An 18,904-nucleotide genomic window follows, 5' to 3' on the forward strand; every position below is an offset into this window, starting at 1 on the left:
ATTCACAGTCACTTTTTCATCATAACTTTCTTCTCATAATTCACAAGGTAAAAGTGAAAATTATAGTGTCAAAATCAAGCAAAGTCTTCAATCTTTATAAGAGAAAAACTGGTGTAATATTTAGGGCTAGATACAAGAAATAACAAGAACTTTTGTTGTAATATATGCACAAACAATGTGAATAAAAAGATCTGGATATCAACAAACTAGTAAAAAGACTCACAATGTAAACCTACTTACAAAAACTGCAATATATTTATATACATAATACATATGCATGTAACCCAAGTACCAGACATAATTTGCATCTGGATATCAACAACCGTATCCACTGAAGGAAAGCATCTTCACTTTCTGCAACACACACAAAAAAAAAAAAAAAAAAAAAAAAGTTACAAAAGGAACAATAATAGTTTATTTATAGAGAGAATTTAACAACTAAGATTTATTATTACTGTTATGTAATTTGGTGGATCGTCTATGCTAGTTGAACCCAGTACAATTTCCCTCTTCAGTTTGGCAGTAAGCTTGTGACATATCCGCAACTACACATATAAACAAATGAACTATTATGATTAACAACAAAAAGGCAACCAAAATAAGTAGTAGTTTATCATATAGAGTTTGGGGATTTCCACTTATATTCTTGTTTGTGTTTAGTTTTCTCTAATATTTTGGGCATGTTGTTGGGGTCTTTGAGATCAGTTTCCCAAGATTTACCTCAGATCTAGTGGCACCACCGATAATAAAAACAAAAATCCGTTGCCCCAAGTGTTTTAAATCCACAGTTGCATTTTTTACCACCGAGTCACTGCAAATAAAAAGTAGTTAGACACAATTGATTTTAGTGTCATCAACACATTTTATGTGTTTGTGAATCAGATTAATTAGTCTTGTAATATGTTTTAATTTCTTGGATTATCCGATATAGTCTGAATTCGTGTTGTAACCCCAGAAAGAAACAGGGTTGAATTACAGATTTTGGAAAGTGTTGTAATCACGATCCAAGAAATTATCAAAGTCATATTGATATTGATCAGTCCCTAAAATTCTTACAATTCTGAGTTTTTAAATACGAAGAGAAATGGGTGAAAAGTTAACCTCGAATGTCCGTCATCAGATTTTGTTTGTGCCGCTTTTCTCCTTGACCGGATTTGACCGCCGCCCCTCCCTGTTCGACCACCAGGGCCCGCCGGCCGACCACTTGAGCTTGATTCTGATTCATTTATGCATTCGTACTCGTCCTTTGGCATTTCATTTTTGTCAATTTTTTCAAGTAATTCCTGAGTCATAAATAGGTTAAATTGTTACCACTAATGTAAAAATTGAAATATAATAAGATATTGTTATAGATTTATAGTAGTTGCACAAGACCTCTAGAACAGGAAAAAATCTGAAGAGTGCCCATGTCTCTTCTTCCCCTTGTTTGTCCTTCCTCAGTGCAGTAGTCGCTTTCTAGTAACCAAAAAGAATGTTGACATTATTATTAACTTTAACACTTGTCATGATATAATATAGTACTATTCAAGATTTTTTTTTTTTTTTTTTTTGTCACATTGAAGATTTACCTTTTTACCCTTGAGGAATCCCCCGCTGGGTTCTGGTTTCTTTGGTTTGGGTGGACCCTCTAGCAATCTCATGTTATTAATAAAGATCATACTCTGCGGCGTCAAATCTGCCAGCTGTAGGGTGCCCAAAAAAATAAGTATATAAGTACAAAACAAAGGTCAAGTTTCCTTTTGTGTTCCATTTTATGATTGACATAAAAAGAAAAGAAAATGGAATACCTCCATAAGCTTTGCTCCTTGGTCACCCTCAAACTTTTCAGGATCAGCTAATGCATAAATCATCATCAATCTCAACCTATTTTCAACATTATGATCCTGTAAGAGGTATAACAACTGTTGGCCAGAGAAAAAAATAACAACTCTTAGAAGAAGCTTCTCAAGCCACTAATTCACCTCATATTCTTCTAAAAACTCAAGGAGTTCTTTATTTCCAGCATCACCAAACACAAGATCCTGCTCAATTTGACCAAGGTCTCTAAGCCCTTCTTCCGCAATAACTTTATTAATTTTTCCAGCAATCTGATTTATAGAACCAGGTAATCAATCAGTCCACAAGCACTTAATAGATAAATAAAAATTATAGTTGGTTTTTGCAATTTTCCTTCTTATTTAAGGTTCTTGTAATATTTTTGGTCCATATTCCAAGTAAAATAACTATTTTTTCCCCAAGTATAACTGGTTTTTGCAACTTTGGTCCCCAAAAGTATAGTCATTTTACTTGCAACAGGGACCAAAAACATTACAAAAACCACAAATACGGATCAAAATTGCAAGAGAATTTTGTTTGGGACCAAAGATGTAATTTACTAAAAAAATTAACAGGAACCAACCTCTACATGGAGTGAAAGTTTTTCCTTTTGTTCATTAAATGCAGGCATAGCTTGAACCATTTGTTGTATGTCTCGGGTAGACAATTCACTTTTATCTCTGCATTGATGTAAAAAAAATTAATGTGAGAAACTCTCACAAGGAAAATGAATTGTTTCCATTGCTTGACCCAACTAACTTTTGTTGTAATTGTGCAACTTTGTTTGTTGACATCAAAGTGTCCATTTTGTCACTCAATCTTTCACTAGCCTGATATGACATAAATCAAAAAGATGTTAGAACTTGTAATATTTCAACTATGAAAAAAGTATACATATAATATAAAAATGGAGATGAGATGTACATCAGCTATATGCAAATGGCGCATTTCAAGCCAAACAGGATCATGGTCTTCTAGAAGGAAATCCTTTCTCTCAGGTGCACCACCGGATTTATTAGGGACCTACATGCAAAATCCATTGCTATTCGTAGATCATCAGTTTACTCTATTCGGAAAAATTAATGAATTTTTATACAAAAAGTACCTCCATTGTGTATTTGTTTCCATCCAAGTCTACTAGATCATGGCACATTGCATCATAAGTCCATTCATGAATGACGGGTGCAACCTGAACTTGTGTGTTATTATTAAACTATGAAAAAGAAAGAAAAAAAAAATCTGAAATTACCAGATCAACGGATCTATCCACAATGAGCAACTCGCATGTTTCAGATTGTGGGAAGTTAGGAATAGTATGTTGATATGACTTAATGTATTCCCAAATAGCTAAAGCTAGCTTTTTAGGAACTAATTCACGAAATGTTGTCTCTACAGATCCATCTGTGGGCTTTACACGATACCGTACATTGGGGAACTCCTGAAAGGATGCAAACATTCAACAAACAATTCAAATGCGGATGTTTCCTTATAGAAAACTTTTCAAGAAAACTATTGATATTTGATTTAAATCAACAGTAAATATGTTTCTTTTGTGGAGTTATCTAAAGATTCAAAATGAAACAGAATGCTTTTATTAGCACTTTCACATTTAAATCAAGACTCAAGATGTTTTAGGTGGTATCGATGTAGCATTGTCATCTATGTTGGATTCTAATGTCACCAAGTAGTTGTGGCATATGAGACTTTTGCATCTTGGTGTGAGGCATTTGTATATTATCAAAAAGCAGAGACAAAAGCCTGATAGAATGGTGACAAGAGTTTGTAGGATATAAAGTTGTATGTAGAGATGTTGAGTACAATATGCATGCACGAACCCGTTTTCTCAAACCAATAGGAATATCTAAATCATCATTAGCAATATTATCATGGTTAGAATTACCTTAATGAGTTTCTAAAGATTGAGGATCTGGTTCAGATTAATGGCAGTCCTCAAGATGTGTTGTGTGCTCTATTTCTTTGACAGATTATTTCCTTCTCATGAAGGCAAGGATTTCTTTTTCTTTGTTCTTTGGTATAAGGCGAGGAGATGGAGTCATTGATTGAGTATGGATACTCGGATTAGTACTTAGAGATTGAGTATTGGTACTTGGATAAAGTCCTAAAGATGAGATTTGTTTGTGTTTTCCCCTTGAAGCTCAGATTTGTAGTAAGCATGATTCTCAAAGAAGGTAACATCCGTAGAATTATACAATTTCTAGTTACAGGAGGATAAAACTTGTAACTCCTTCGATGTGAAGAATACTCGATAAAGTCCTAAACTTACTATGATTTTGAACGCAACCAAATATTTTAGAATCAAGAAAGAAGACTACCGAACTTTGTATGAGGGAATAACTGCAAGATTGTCTTTACATGGAGTTTGGAAGTTGAGAACCCGAAAAGGCATTCGGTTGATAAAGGTAGGTAGTTGTGAGAACAACTTCACCCCAAAAATGTTTAGGAACTTGAGCTAAAAATAAAGTGACCAAACAACTTCTAAGAGGCCTCGATTTTTTCTCTCAGCAATTCCATTATGTCGAGGGGTATATCTACACAGGAACTTAAGTGTAGGATATCGTGTTGAGTAAGATGAGGACTAAGAGTAGAAGTGAAGTTTTTTTCTCATTATCTGTCTTGAGGATTTGAATTTTAGTGTGAAACTGGGTTTGAATCATAGAATGAAAATTTTTAAAAATTTCACCTACTTTGGATATGGTTTTCATGAGATATACCCAATTTAATCTAGTGTGGTCATAGATAATTTTTCCCGGTTAGTGTTTACACATCCTGATATCACTATCTTTATTTGAATGGGACTGATTATTTAAAGATAACAAACTGGATTTTTGAGATGTTCCAACGGAAAGAGTGTCATCTTGTAGGATATAGAGCCCATAACACTGTCTTAGCACTGCCAATCATCTTCCCTTAATCCAATTCCTGAAACACACATAGATTTGAGCGAAACTTAGCCATGCAATTGAGGTCACGTGTACACTTACTAACAAACAATAAATTACAATCCAATAGTTCTACTGCTATGGATTATGGTCAGCAGTAGGGTTTTTGATGAGGAATTGAAACAGAACAAACAACAATATATGATTGATAGAGAAAACTGGAATTGAAATTGATTATTGAATGAAACAAGATAGAGAACACAATCTCCTGATAGGATGATTGCCCAGGGATGAATCCCTCTCTCAAAGGCCTAGCCAATGAGCCAATCTCACTCTAGAGACTAACACCAATCTAAGATATTTCTTACTGACTAACAATAAAATCCTACCCTCTATTTATTAGCAAACCTCTACCAAACTTTCTTAGGAATTACCCTTTTACCCCTTTAAGTATTTAACTATCTAATTCCTATCAGTTTTAACCTAGAACCCTGATACCATGTTATCCGATAAGCGAGTTTTGATACCACTTGTTATACAATAAGCGAGCTCTAATGCCACTTGTTATATAACAAGTGGATATAACATATACAAGAGAAAGATGCAGATGCCACCACCAATAACCAATATGGCTTGATGAGGATAGACATGAGGATGGACAGAGATGTGCTGAGTCATATTAACTCTCCAAAAGAGCCATTGTGGAGAGAAGGGAAACTCCAATATATATATATATATATATATATATATATATATATATATATATATATATATATATATATATATATATATATATATAGCCACTTATAAGACCGTGTCGCACGGATGTGAGATGTGACACAGTTCTATGATACAATTAGTGGAAGAAGATAGAAGACACGTACTACGATTATGTGGCTCTACAATCGCAGCAAGAGGTGGAGATAAATAAAATCGTTTTTTGGCACCAAATAAATTTTGTTTATTCATCAGCAGAAACTATAAAACTAGGCATATTGGTAGTGGCAACATGAGCGGAGGAGAGCTTTTGATTTTCAGACTTTTGCTGCATTTTTATATAAAAGATTTGATTAATTCATGACATAACATGTTTTACTAGAAGCCTTGATCGTAGTTGTGTATATTTGAGGCTATGTGATGAGCAATCCAATGGATTTTCAATATTTTTGTCTAGAACAAAAGACAATGGATTGCTATTTGAGACGTCAAAAGATGATGTAGTATGCTATGTTGATTCAGATTTTAAAGGTGATTTGGATAGACATCATTCTCTCACAGGATAGGTATTTATAGTTGGTTCGTGTGCTATTCAGTGAAGATTCAAGGAGGTGATTTGGCTCAAAGGTTTACTCAAAGAGAGTTGTTGCAAGCTTTGACATCTAGATCATGTTAAACCCAAATGTACAAGATTATCAGCACTTGTTACTTTCCAATTTTATATAACACAACTTGTGCTCCCACGGTAAAAGTTCTTGCTTTTTACCTTAAGTGAAGCAAAAACAGTAGCAACACGAATAGCCATCTCACGTAAGCAAACATCATATTCAGGAGTAGTATCAGCATCATCACCATACAGCTCTTCTAATGCTCTTTCATGATCAGTTACAAATACCTATATATGATCAAACACATAAAAAAAAGTTAACAATGTTCAAGAATAAAAAGGAAAACTGAAACTAGAGATAGAGATAGAGCATGTTGAGAGTTCGTCATACTTTCTGCTTTATATTCTTAATAACATTTAAAGGATTTAATAGTACCTGATTCTCTATAGGAAAGTACTCCAAGTTCATCTGCAAGTATCAATCGAATCACTTAGTATGTTTACAGAAAGTGTGACTATTTACAGATGTAATTAATATCTGATGATTCAGAATTAGAAGAAGAATATGATGGTAACGGGAACCTCACTCAATCCACCTATGCGTGGTATGACAGTTGTATCAGCCTTGATTCTACCAATAAAATCCTTTGGGATAGGAGAACTAAAATAAACAAATGCTCTGCAACAGGAGGACAAAACCATAAGAAAAGGAACAAGATATAATTAAGATCTAAGACCTCAAATTCATGGTAAATTTCAGCTCTTCACATACTTTTTATACATGGGTGTTCTCCCTGTCATGTCATGCATAAACAGGGCAAGGCTGTCAATGAGAGAGAAAAAAAAAAAAAAAGTAAAGCTTAGTCTTCTTAAAAGCTATTAGAAGATAGGAAGAAAGCATGCATAATGCAAATACTATCAAAGTGAGTTATATGATGAAGAAGGAAATTGTACTTTTCATCTGTTGGTTGAACAAAATATACGACATCCATGCCAGGCATAGGCTGCCTTCTTTTGAAAACCTGTTCCACCACTGGATAACAAAGACACTTGAGATCACATTTGGTAAAATGTCATTTCTATAAGCTTATATTCAACAAGATGTTAATGTAGATCTTAAGAATTTACAACATATATAGTGATGCTAGTGTTGAACTTTATTTTCTTACATGAAACTCCTTGATCTGTTATGTCTGCCATTTTGCATGAATGAGATATAACTTTCATAGTAACTCTATCCATGATAAGTACCTGCAAAATATCATAAAGTTACATAATGAAGAGTTTGATTTTTTTGGGATGATAGTGGAAAAGTTGACAGATAAATAAGTCATATTTGGGTTGATTTTTAGGTATTTCAAATAAAAAAAGGATTGGGATCCATTAAACATTGTATAACACATTCTATATTTCAAGAAATAATAGCATATCTTGATAATACCAACAAATATTGTATGTATCATTAGATAAAACATGAAGTAGGTTTTCAAAATTTTCATTCCACCCAAATTTACGCCAAGGATTCATCTGTGAAAAATGCAAAATTACAAGATATGTACCTTCCACATTGATCTTGACTCCTTTGAGTGGGATGCTTTGATCATTTCATACAGTATCCCTGCAAAGTAATAATAATCTCTTTCCATATCATAAGCGAAAAATGACATATTTAGTTTCATGTTCTACCTCATGTATTCCACCATAATAATTCTTCATTTGTAATGTGTGACACTTGGCAAAACAAAATAAATTAGCTTTCTTCCACAGTTCAATTGCAACTTCAACTTTTTTATTACATGTTGATCATAGCTTGTATTCCTATTACAATGAGCTTGTTTGTAATTATCTTTTAAGTGTTTGTATTAGTTAATGGGACCATTTTGTTTCTTAAACAGTTGTATTTTCCACTGGGTCCTATACTCCCACTTTTCTGCAAGTTTCTCTATATAATATTCTTCATGACAATTTCTCCTAACCTAACTTTAGAACAATCTTATCTCTCTTGTTCAAAGACTTGCAAATTTCCACAAATTGAACAACCACATAAACACAGAGACTGTTTGTTCTTATCACTTACTATAGCTATCAAAGATACTAGATAGGTTAATTAGAGTGATCTGCGACTTATTAGGTAAAACAAAAAACTTCAGACCTGAATTTTGATATAGAATTTCTAATCCTTCAAATGAAGACAAAAACGTATACTTAATCGAAGTAATTTTAATCGTATTGTTAAAGTACAACAACAGTCTCAAGGATACTGAAAAATAAACGTAATAACTCTATGCAAAGGAACTTCATACATTATGCATTCAAAAAATTAGATGGAAACTTACGATCACGGGTGACTTGACGGAACATCTTATACTCTCCTCCATGAGAGGAGGTTTCAGAATCGGACACCGACATTAAATTACAGGTTCAAAAGATCCTAATATCTGACCGGGAAACTACAAGTTCGAAATTTCGAATCTCGGAAAAGTGAAATTACAGATCGATGATTGAACAAAGATGGAATTCTAGAGAGAGAATGTAGAGAAAGAAAGAGAGGAGAAGCGACAATGAAGGCTAGGAATAGGAAGCCTACCCAGTGGAAGTGTGTTCGGTTGGTTATGTTTGACGGGTGTTGATTTTAAGCGCCATTTGTTTCCTCCGACCATTTCGTAACTGCTGCTTTTACCATTATACCCCTCCATCATCAATTCCATTTCTTAATCGATACAGAGTATAATACTATTATAGTTAGGTTTTCTTTTGCAAGAGTGGGGGACATTTGAAAACTCCGTAAAAATGGGATAGTCAAGGCATTGTTGTGTACAATTTATATGATTAACCTTTTAACTTTCACATAACCATAAAAATGATCAAAATTTAAGGTATGGTATAATAAAATAAGGATTTTTTTCAACATTTTATCAAGGAATGACTATGCTTGTATAATAAAATAAGGAGTTTTTTTTTTTTTTCAGGATTGATTGGCTAAAGATTTAAGGATTGCGACGCAACCACGTCACTTAAGTAGCGGCACAATCAGGAGGGTGTCGTGGTGCGATGGCAGCTGGGCTCAAAACCCTAGGCCTCGGGCCTTGATCCATATTTAATGGTGCTAACTTTTAGGGTTTGCTCTCTCATCTCAACCTCCACTGTGACATTCTCAATTTCACGGCCAGAAAATACCGATTTGTTTATGCTTTGTTTTTAAAATCAGAGTAATCGTTTAAAAAAAAAACGTTGCGGAATTTGTTCCCAAAACAAAATATGATAAAAATTTATCAAATCATTTCTTTAAAGAAAAGTATTTTCATTATATAACAAAATTCTAGGATGTCATGTTCCGATACAGACACATAAGCATAAACAGAACTTACATTTATTTACACTAATGATTTACGTCTCCTTTAATCTCTCATTGAAATATGTCTTCGTATTGATACATGTGATACAAAGAAAACTGAGTGTGTCAAGCTTGGGATACCCACAATAGTATACTTATTATATTTAATCAGCAAACAATCAACCCAATTACCCATCCCCATTATCTTCTTTATTTCTTAAGGTTTTACCCTAAGAATCAACTATCCTTCATTCATTTATTCCTAAGGATTTACCTAAGGAATTGGCACGAAGTCCATTGCTGCCAAAGTTTATTTATCAGGTACTAAATCCATAGCTATCAGGCGCTAACTCCATAGTCACCAAGGTTCACTTAACAAGCGCTAACTCCATATTCGCCAAGATTTACTCAACAAGCGCTAACTTCATAGTCGCCAAGGTTTATTCAACGTGCGCTAACTTCATAGTCGCCAAGGTTCATCAAATAGGCACGAAGTCACATCGTCGCCAAGGTTTATACAATAGACGCTAACTCCATAGTCACCAACTATCTCATCTACCCATGTCTACCCAACATTTTCGTAGATATAAATACTTACACAGTTTAAATCATTTAACAGCTGTATAAAACATCAATTCCACGCCCATCTCAAATAGACAAATAATATATAAACACATAACACGTATTTCATAGCAAATACTTCATATTTATGTGTTAGAAGAAAGTAACTACACACTCACTTGATTAGACGATGCTCGGACAGCACTACGACTTGTAGAAGTAGTATTCTTCAGTAGATCTGGAAGATCTTCACAAAACCGGGCTCCTCGCAGGCAGAGCTTCGGCTTGGGAATTTCACTTCTCGGGATCTTCGAGGCCTCGGGACTTGCTTCGGGTCTCAAGAATGATACCGAGGCTTCGGGATATTTCTTGTACGAAAATCGAGGAAAAACGGGAGAGAGAGAAGAGAAAATGAGCAAAGGAATAAGGCAGCCTCACACCCTTTATATAGGGTCTGGATTCACGATTTACGTTGGGCGTAAATCCTAGTTACGTTGGGCGTAACTCGGATAAGATCGCTGACTCCCCCCCTTTGGATAATATCGGAAATTTATAATTAAATTTAATATTATAATTATTTAATAAACTTCAAAAATTCATATCTCCCTCATACGAGCTCCGTTTTTGATGTTCTTTATATCCCCGCGTAGGTGAGACTACGCTCTACAGCTTTCGTTTAGACTCCATCGGCTAATTTTGACATTATTTTTATTATTTATTTTTAGTAGGCCGGGACAGGAAATTCCGTTATAAATTCATAACTTCTTCATCCGACGTCCGTTTTCGCCTATCTTTTTATCGTTTTACTACTATTAACGAGATCTCCAATTCATGTTTAGATTGTTTTGGCTAAAAACCGCTCGATCTCAAATCGAGTATTCGGGCTGCATATCGCTAAGTCGAAACTTAAAAAAATCATAACTTCGTCATACGAAGTCAGATTTGGACGTTCTTTTTATGCATGCTATTGAGTTTAACGTATTCTACGACTTTCGTTTAGATCACTAAGGCTAAATATAACTCTAACATAAATTCACTTTTTACGTCGCGCTGTGTCGTGTCGGTTCTGTCGCGAAACTTCGACATGTCATAACTTCTTCGTTATAACTCGAATTTCGGCGTGGAATCCTTGTAACATATACTACAACTTATTTAAGATTGTTCATTCTAAATAATCTTCCATTAAAAATTCATTTTTTTTACGCTTATCGTCTCTAAATTGACTAGCCGTGATCTACGGGCGTTACATCCACCCTCAGAAACAAACCCTACCCTCCTTTGTGCACCTTGTGTTCTTTTGAGCTTGAAGAGTGGTTTTTGGATTCAAGGAAGAAGCTTTTTGTGGTCTCTTTTTCAAGAATCAACCTTTTGAGAAATAGATCTAGGTTTATATGGCTATTTTGATCCCTTTGGGAGAGTTTTGATGGATTTTGGGTAACTCCAGGTTCATAAGTCTTGTTTTGGGATCTTCTGAACTCATTGTGGTATTAAAGTCGAAAGCTTGACCTTTCTTATTGCCATGCTTGGAGTTGCTTGTACTTTTGGTCCCCTAGAGAAGTTAGGGTTTAAGATCTTGGTTGTTTGGGCTTATCATTAGAGGATTTAGATATGAGCTTTTAAGCTCTAGATAATCATGATTAACAGCTTAATGGATTAAGTTGTTTGGTTGTAAGTCACGATGCGGTTCCTTGGAAGTCGCGACAGGGCCGTGAAGGTCAATCGTAACTATTTTGGCATTTAGTGACCATAGCATGGTCTTGGAGTTTGCTGCGATACGAGGATCATTAACTGTTGACTTTTTGACCTATTTGACTTTTGTCAAATTAGAGGTTTTGAGTTTTAGACTGAGGTACCTCTGTTTAGTTTAAGTGGTTCGTTTAGTAGATTCTTCAGGACTTCAAATAATTAGGATTCGGCTCTTTGATTCAGTTGAATCTTCTCATTGTAATACTTATGACATAGTTGTTATGACAAGATTGTATGTGTTAGGCGTGTCAAACCCAACAAATAAAGGGGTACAAAATGACTCCAAAACATTGTTACTTTGCACTAAAAATGTAATACAAGGTAAGCAGGGTCGATCCACAGAGACACGGGACAAGTGCTTATACCTTTTGTAACGTCCCAAAATTCAAGACTAAAAATTTCTTTTAATAAAACATTACTTTAAGCAAATTCATCATTTCAAAACATAAACAGAGTATTAATTTCCAAAATACATGTTCGTTATCAGAGTAAACATTCACAGGCTGTCTAAGCTATGGTGTGTGCCATGCGATCACCCCGAGCTCTTCCCTCCGCTACCGGAAGTACCTGAAACCAAAACTGAAAACCGTAAGCACGAAGCTTAGTGAGTTCCCCACCCTACCACATACCATGCATAACCAGATACTACACATATTGGACCACGCCCGCTATCCTGGGCCTCGCCCCCTACCTTGGGCCTCGCCCGCTATAACGGCCCCGCCTGGCTTCGAGCCCCGCTCGGATACAAATCTGTTTCACTTAGGCCTCGCCTGTCACAGGGCCTCACCCACTAACATATAATAGCACATAAACATATCACATAAGCTAAACACATACTAACGGATCTTGTCCTAAGGCCTCGCCTATCTCTGGGCCCCGCCCCTGACCTGCTACTGATGAGTCATGGAACCCCATCCATACTCCTGCTGATAGTGAGGTACGGGCCCAGCCCACCCTCACTCCTTCCCTAACTTGGGCCTCGCCCCTGCTCTGCTGCTACTGAGATGTGGAACACCATCCACACTCTGCTATTGGTGAGATACGGGACCTCGCCCACACTCACCCCCTACCAGGTACATACAAGTATCACACAAACAACAAGTATGAACTATCACACAAACCATTCCTTGGGCACCCGCCCTCTATCATTGGACCTCGTCCCGAATATCATACTAGCATACTGTGCCTAGAGCTAACCCCCGGGTCTTCTACTCATAACTACATGGGCCGGCATTGTGGCCGTAGACCCATTCATACAAAGGGAAACTCACATGTACTGGCTGATGAACCCACTAGCTGCTGGCCGACAACTCTCTGAACTCCTGCTCCACTCGCTCCCCGAGCTACCAATATCAATGCAACACTGAGTCCAACTGACCCCCGAAAGACAACCAAGTCAACTCTAGTCAAAGTCAAAGTCCTGGTCAAAGTCAACCTCCTAGGTCAACCCTACTCGCCGAGTCACCCTATTGACTCGCCGAGTTCATATGTTCAGAGTCCTTCTATTCGCGACTCGACTCGCCGAGTCAGTCCATGACTCGCCGAGTCTACCGATTACCGAGTCCTGACCTGACCAACTCACCGAGTCTCCATTCGACTCACTGATTCGAGTCTCAACTCGAAGGGTTTGCGAACCTTCAATAGACTCGCCGAGTTGTTCATCCAATTCGCCGAGTTCCTGCCCAACATCATCTGACTCGACGAGCTGTTCATCCCACTCGTCGAGTTTCTCCAAATCTTCATGCTACTCGCCGAGTCCATTCAGATCTCCCAACATGCAGAGGACTTTTGAGTCATGCAGGGACTCCAAACCATAGATCCATACTTCCAAATCTCAATCCCCACGTAAAGTTGCAAACTTTACGTATAACTAAAGAGATCTAGGCTCACAACATACTAGGGTTTGGTTTAAGGACAAATGGGCTTCACCAACTACTCATCTTCTGATGCTTTATGACATATTGGACCATCCCAACACTAGATCTGAAGTGGCAACAACATATCTAAGCCCCTAAGTCGAATTAGGTCTCAATCAACCATAAAACCCCCAAATCTCATAACAAAATAGATCTAGATGCAAAGAAGGGAAAATGGCAGCTTAATACCTCCAAGATGAACACAAACTGAAGTAGATCTCGGATATACACCTCTCCTTTGAAGCAACCTTCTTGATCTTCAAGTTCCTTTCCAAAATTCCTTCCTCCAAAGCTATATCTCTCAAATGATGGAAGCTCACACGAAATATAGGGTTTACAGGTTCTCTAGGATGATATGGAGGCTGAGGGAGGGACATAACACCCTTTATATAGGATACAACTCCCGGAATTAGGGTTTTCCTCGCACAGACCAGACTCGCCGAGTCTCCTTGGCCGACTCGCCGAGTCGGTCACTTACTCCTCGACCTGGATCCCGCTCGGCCTCGCCGAGTCGCCCCTAAAAATTAGGGTTTTCTTTCCTTTCTTGGCCTTCCAGATTTTGGGTGTTACAACTCTCCCCCACTTAAACTAAACTTCGTCCTCGAAGTTTGCCATGGCCCACCGCCTGCGATCTGCTTCCAAAGCCCACCAATTATCCCAACACCAGCTGCCTACCTTCGCTGGTCTTCCACCTAGTCATTCTGACTAACATACACCTCGCGGATAAAACCTCAGGTCAAACCTGACCCTGAACAACTTAGAAACACAACTTACTCAAACGACAATCCTTCTGGTACTCTCTGATTACTGCGCTTGAACTCATAGGGGTTGACCCCTTCTTTCCTTATGCGATTCCCTTGCCTCCCTAAGGCGATGCTCCATATCCAACTATTTCCCTCGTCACTGTGAAGATCCTATCTTCACCAATTCATCACCCCCGCTATTTCCAGAACGGGTCATCACCGTCAGTAACCACTGACACTCTTCTCTGTCAAAACCTGGTGCCGAGCATCCCTCGATTCAACTAACTGAATTCCACCATACACTGCTTACCCGCAGTACTACTGACTGAAAATTCTGCTATTCCTTGTCTGCCTTCCGGATGAACTGAGACCACCCTGGTCCCTACCAACCTATCAATGTCTGGATTACCGGCTCCCACCGGTAGCTAGTCCCAACACCACCACTAGTCGCTCCCAGCGACTTCCGAAGAAACTTCGACCACCTATAACTGCTCAATCTATTCTGCCACTCAGGCACTACAATCCTGGGATCCCCGATCCCCTAACTTGACACTAAGGTCCTTACCAGGCCCCACTTGCGTTGCTAAAACTCACGGGCCTCGCCCACGGGTCCCACCCGCCTCTATCCTTCTATTCCCACTAGTCTAGTCACTCTCGCTCGGGCCTCGCCCACGGGTCTCACCCAACCATACTACTGAGCAACCCTGCTCTCAGGTCTCATCTACACTGCTAATCTCATACGGGCCTCGCCCACGGGTCTCACCCAACTATATCCTGGAGCGGCCTCTCCCAAGGTCTCACCTCTCTAGGGCTATACAGGCAAACTCCCTATCATTCTCATCCACTACCCATTCCTGATCCCTATCTGATCATTTGGAGATAAGGGTCTCGCCCCAACTCCGCTAACGAAGCTACTAAGGAATGCTACGACTTACCCGTAGTCTTACATCACCATCCATTGTTGACTGCTAGTGAATGCTACGGCTGCCCCGTAGTCTTACATCACTTCCTACCACTGACTGCTAATACGAAGGCACCCATGTGCCATTAGCTCTCAAGATCCTCATTCCGACTCCCTCGAGTCCTACGGGCGATCCACAACCTGAATTCCCAACCACGTACCAACCATTACCATCACACGCACCAGCTGATGGGGAGTTTCTCAAACTCCCAACCCTAAAATCCTCAATCCATCAAACGCTGAACTACTTCCTTTCCTTCTCGGAGGTCGCGCACTCATCCTGGGTCTGCGTGCTTCTACCTTTGCACACTCGGAGGATCCTCCCCCACTTTGATCCTGCTTACCCCTTGTTACTCAATATTCAAAAAGAAATCCCAATCCTTGCTACCATTCCATAATCAATCTGCCGAGGAACCCAAGCTTACCATAGCTAGGGATCTAACTAATCCATCTCTAACACTATACAACTCCGATCTAGTGAGACATACCAAGTCTCTCCCAAGCATGCTACAGTTACTGCATCCTATGTAACCTTCTCCAATAGGGCATGTCCCCTCACTACCATTTGAGTATCCAAGGTATGCAGATGGCATATAACTCGATCACAATCAACCGCTCAAAAATAAAATACTCATACCGATAATGATGCAAAACCATAACAATATAATCATGCACAAATAAAAGAACTGAAAACAGAAATCGCATACCTGCAACGTCCGGTGCTGATCGCGCCTCTAAGGTGGTCATCTGAAAAACTCTGCCTCCTACCGCAGGCGCCTCTGCCCGGCCCTGACGGCCATCTGTGATCCTCAAGGTTGCAGGGGCAGGTGCCATCACCCGTCCTGCTGAAAACAAACTGGGGCACTGGGCCTTCTTGTGGCCCCGCTGGTTGTAGTGAAAACATAACAGGTCTGATACCTGTGAGATGGTAACAGTACAATCCTTGCTGAAATGACCAGTCTAACCGCACTTGAAACAGCCAAACTCACCACCGCTACCACTCCTGCACGTGCCCCCGTGCGCCCTGCCACACTTCCCGCACCGACTGCGGTCCTGATAATCCCTCGATCTCTAATCCGATCCCTTGGGCCTTTTGCCCGAACCTGCAGCTACCTGAACCTCATCCGGCTTCCTCTTCCGGATCTGCTCCAAATCGATTTCCCTCTCTCTAGCCTGAGAGATCATGTCTTCCAGCGTCTTACAGCTGGATCTGCTCACGAACTCCCTGATGTCATCCCTCAACATCTCATGGTATCGGGCCTTCTTCATCTCCTCATCCACGACATACTGCGGTACGAGAAGAGCCCTCTCCCTGAACTTGGCGGTGATCTCCGCCACAGTCTCAGTGGTCTGCGTCAAATCCTAAAACTCTCGTGCCAACTGCTGCACCTCAATAATCGGCAAAAACTCCGCCTTGAACCTGGCCGAGAAATCGCTCCAGGTCATTACGTCCAACGCGGCATCATCCCCCAAAGCATGACCAACCTCCTCCCACCAATCCCTCGCTCTGTCCTTCAGAAGACAGGAAGCGAGTCTGACCTTGTCCCCCTCAGGACACCGGCTCATACGAAATGCATTGGCAACATCAGCCAACCATCTGCTGCTAGCGATGGGGTCCCTAGCCCCATGATAATCTGGTGCCCCGCAAGCCCTGAACTCTCGAAATGTCAAGGTGCACGCTCCCATCAGAGCCATCATCTCAGTACGGAAGGCTCCCAGCCTTTCATCCAAAATCTCCAATATACCCTCCTTGACCGTGCCAAAGATCACAGGAGTCTGAGCTAGAATATTATGCGTAACCTCAGCTGATATCAACTCTCTCATCCGCTCCTCGAGCTGCTCGGCCCCTGAACCCAAGCCCGATCCCTCTCTAGCGCCTGATCCGCCCGCTGGTCTCTCTCGCAACGTCACCATGCTGAAAATATACCACAACCACTATCAAAATACTCATCACTGATGCGAGACCAAACACACCCTACCAGGTTCCCGGTCTGGTCTCGGCCTTTCTCGAATCGAGTACGGATCCTCTGCTTTTAGTAGTACGGGCCCATACTACCTTCCACATCTATCCGTACTTTCCTCAGGAATTGCTTTGACTCCACCAGGTCCCTTAACCACTACTACTGCTCCCAGCACTATCTCATCCTAGGCTTACCCTAGGAAAACCTCTGACTTAACTCAAACCAGTCCTCAACTGCTGTGGGTCTCCTTGTGATGCCAATTAGCCATCACTTGGATACCATCACATGTGACGAGGCTCAGATAATCCTTCAAGTAAAAGACTCGTCCCTACAACGGTTGGACTCAAACAAGAGCTGCGCAATAGGACCAAATCCAGTACTCTGGGATTATCCAACCCTGATCACATGTGACGTGCCGTATCCACCTAATGGCTAACTCCCATCACTCAGAATCCCATAATGCACAAAGCAAGCAGCATTTAGACAAGGGAAAATCTAACCATAACATACTCAAGCAATCATATCCACAAGGCAAGAAACTGAACTAGCATGCAACACAAGCTCATAGACTCACACAAACTCATAAACTCAGGCATAACCTAAACAGGCTATCCTACTACTGTCTAATCAGCACAACTATGCAGCTCAAAAGCACAAATAACAGGCACATAAGGCATAATCCCTAGATCCTTAGTCCTATTCTAGCATGATGTTCTATCAACTGATAATCATAACATAAGCTTGTATGGGTATTTTGGTGTACTTACTTGAGCTCGGTTGATTGCATGCACCACACCCTTTTTCTCTTTTCAAAGTTCTTTTCTTTCTGAATTATTTTTGCCTCTCTAAAAGTGTTTTCTTTCCCAAAACTCTCTTTTTACAAAACTGTCTTTTCATTTTGAAAACTTCTATACCAATTCCTCATTTTGAGTTCAGACACACCCGAGAGCATGTCCGAATCCCTCAAACCAAGGCTCTGATACCAACTTGTAACGTCCCAAAATTCAAGACTAAAAATTTCTTTTAATAAAACATTACTTTAAGCAAATTCATCATTTCAAAACATAAACAGAGTATTAATTTCCAAAATACATGTTCGTTATCAGAGTAAACATTCCCAGGCTGTCTAAGCTATGGTGTGTGCCATGCGATCACCCCGAGCTCTTCCCTCCGCTACCGGAAGTACCTGAAACCAAAACTGAAAACCGTAAGCACGAAGCTTACTGAGTTCCCCACCCTACCACATACCATGCATAACCAAATACTACACATACTGGACCACGCCCGCTATCCTGGGCCTCGCCCCCTACCTCGGGCCTCACCCGCTACAACGGCCCCGCCTGGCTTCGAGCCCCGCTCGGATACAAATCTGTTTCACTTAGGCCTCGCCTGTCACAGGGCCTCACCCACTAACATATAATAGCACATAAACATATCACATAAGCTAAACACATACTAACGGATCTTGTCCTAAGGCCTCGCCTATCTCTGGGCCCCGCCCCTGACCTGCTACTGATGAGTCATGGAACCCCATCCATACTCCTGCTGATAGTGAGGTACGGGCCCAGCCCACCCTCACTCCTTCCCTAACTTGGGCCTCGCCCCTGCTCTGCTGCTACTGAGATGTGGAACACCATCCACAC

At 39.8% G+C, this 18,904-nt stretch overlaps 1 protein-coding gene across 1 annotated transcript; it reads right to left on the reverse strand.

Moving 5' to 3' along the window:
- Positions 1–73: 73 nt before the first annotated feature.
- LOC111908145 (protein transport Sec1a) lies at positions 74–6,865 on the reverse strand. The gene is made up of 16 exons (XM_052765333.1): positions 6,622–6,865; positions 6,476–6,508; positions 6,199–6,327; positions 3,065–3,253; positions 2,921–3,004; positions 2,740–2,838; positions 2,575–2,645; positions 2,399–2,495; positions 1,962–2,087; positions 1,788–1,883; positions 1,569–1,682; positions 1,375–1,455; positions 1,102–1,283; positions 721–811; positions 456–545; positions 74–354 (listed from the first exon to the last, which is right to left on the reverse strand). The coding sequence occupies exons 1-16, from the start codon at positions 6,739–6,741 to the stop codon at positions 316–318; spliced, it is 1,641 nt and encodes a 546-aa protein (XP_052621293.1). The 5' UTR covers positions 6,742–6,865; the 3' UTR covers positions 74–315.
- Between the last annotated feature and the right edge of the window lie 12,039 nt (positions 6,866–18,904).

Source organism: Lactuca sativa, chromosome 7 (genome assembly GCF_002870075.4).
Source record: "Lactuca sativa cultivar Salinas chromosome 7, Lsat_Salinas_v11, whole genome shotgun sequence".
Taxonomy (NCBI): domain Eukaryota; kingdom Viridiplantae; phylum Streptophyta; class Magnoliopsida; order Asterales; family Asteraceae; genus Lactuca; species Lactuca sativa.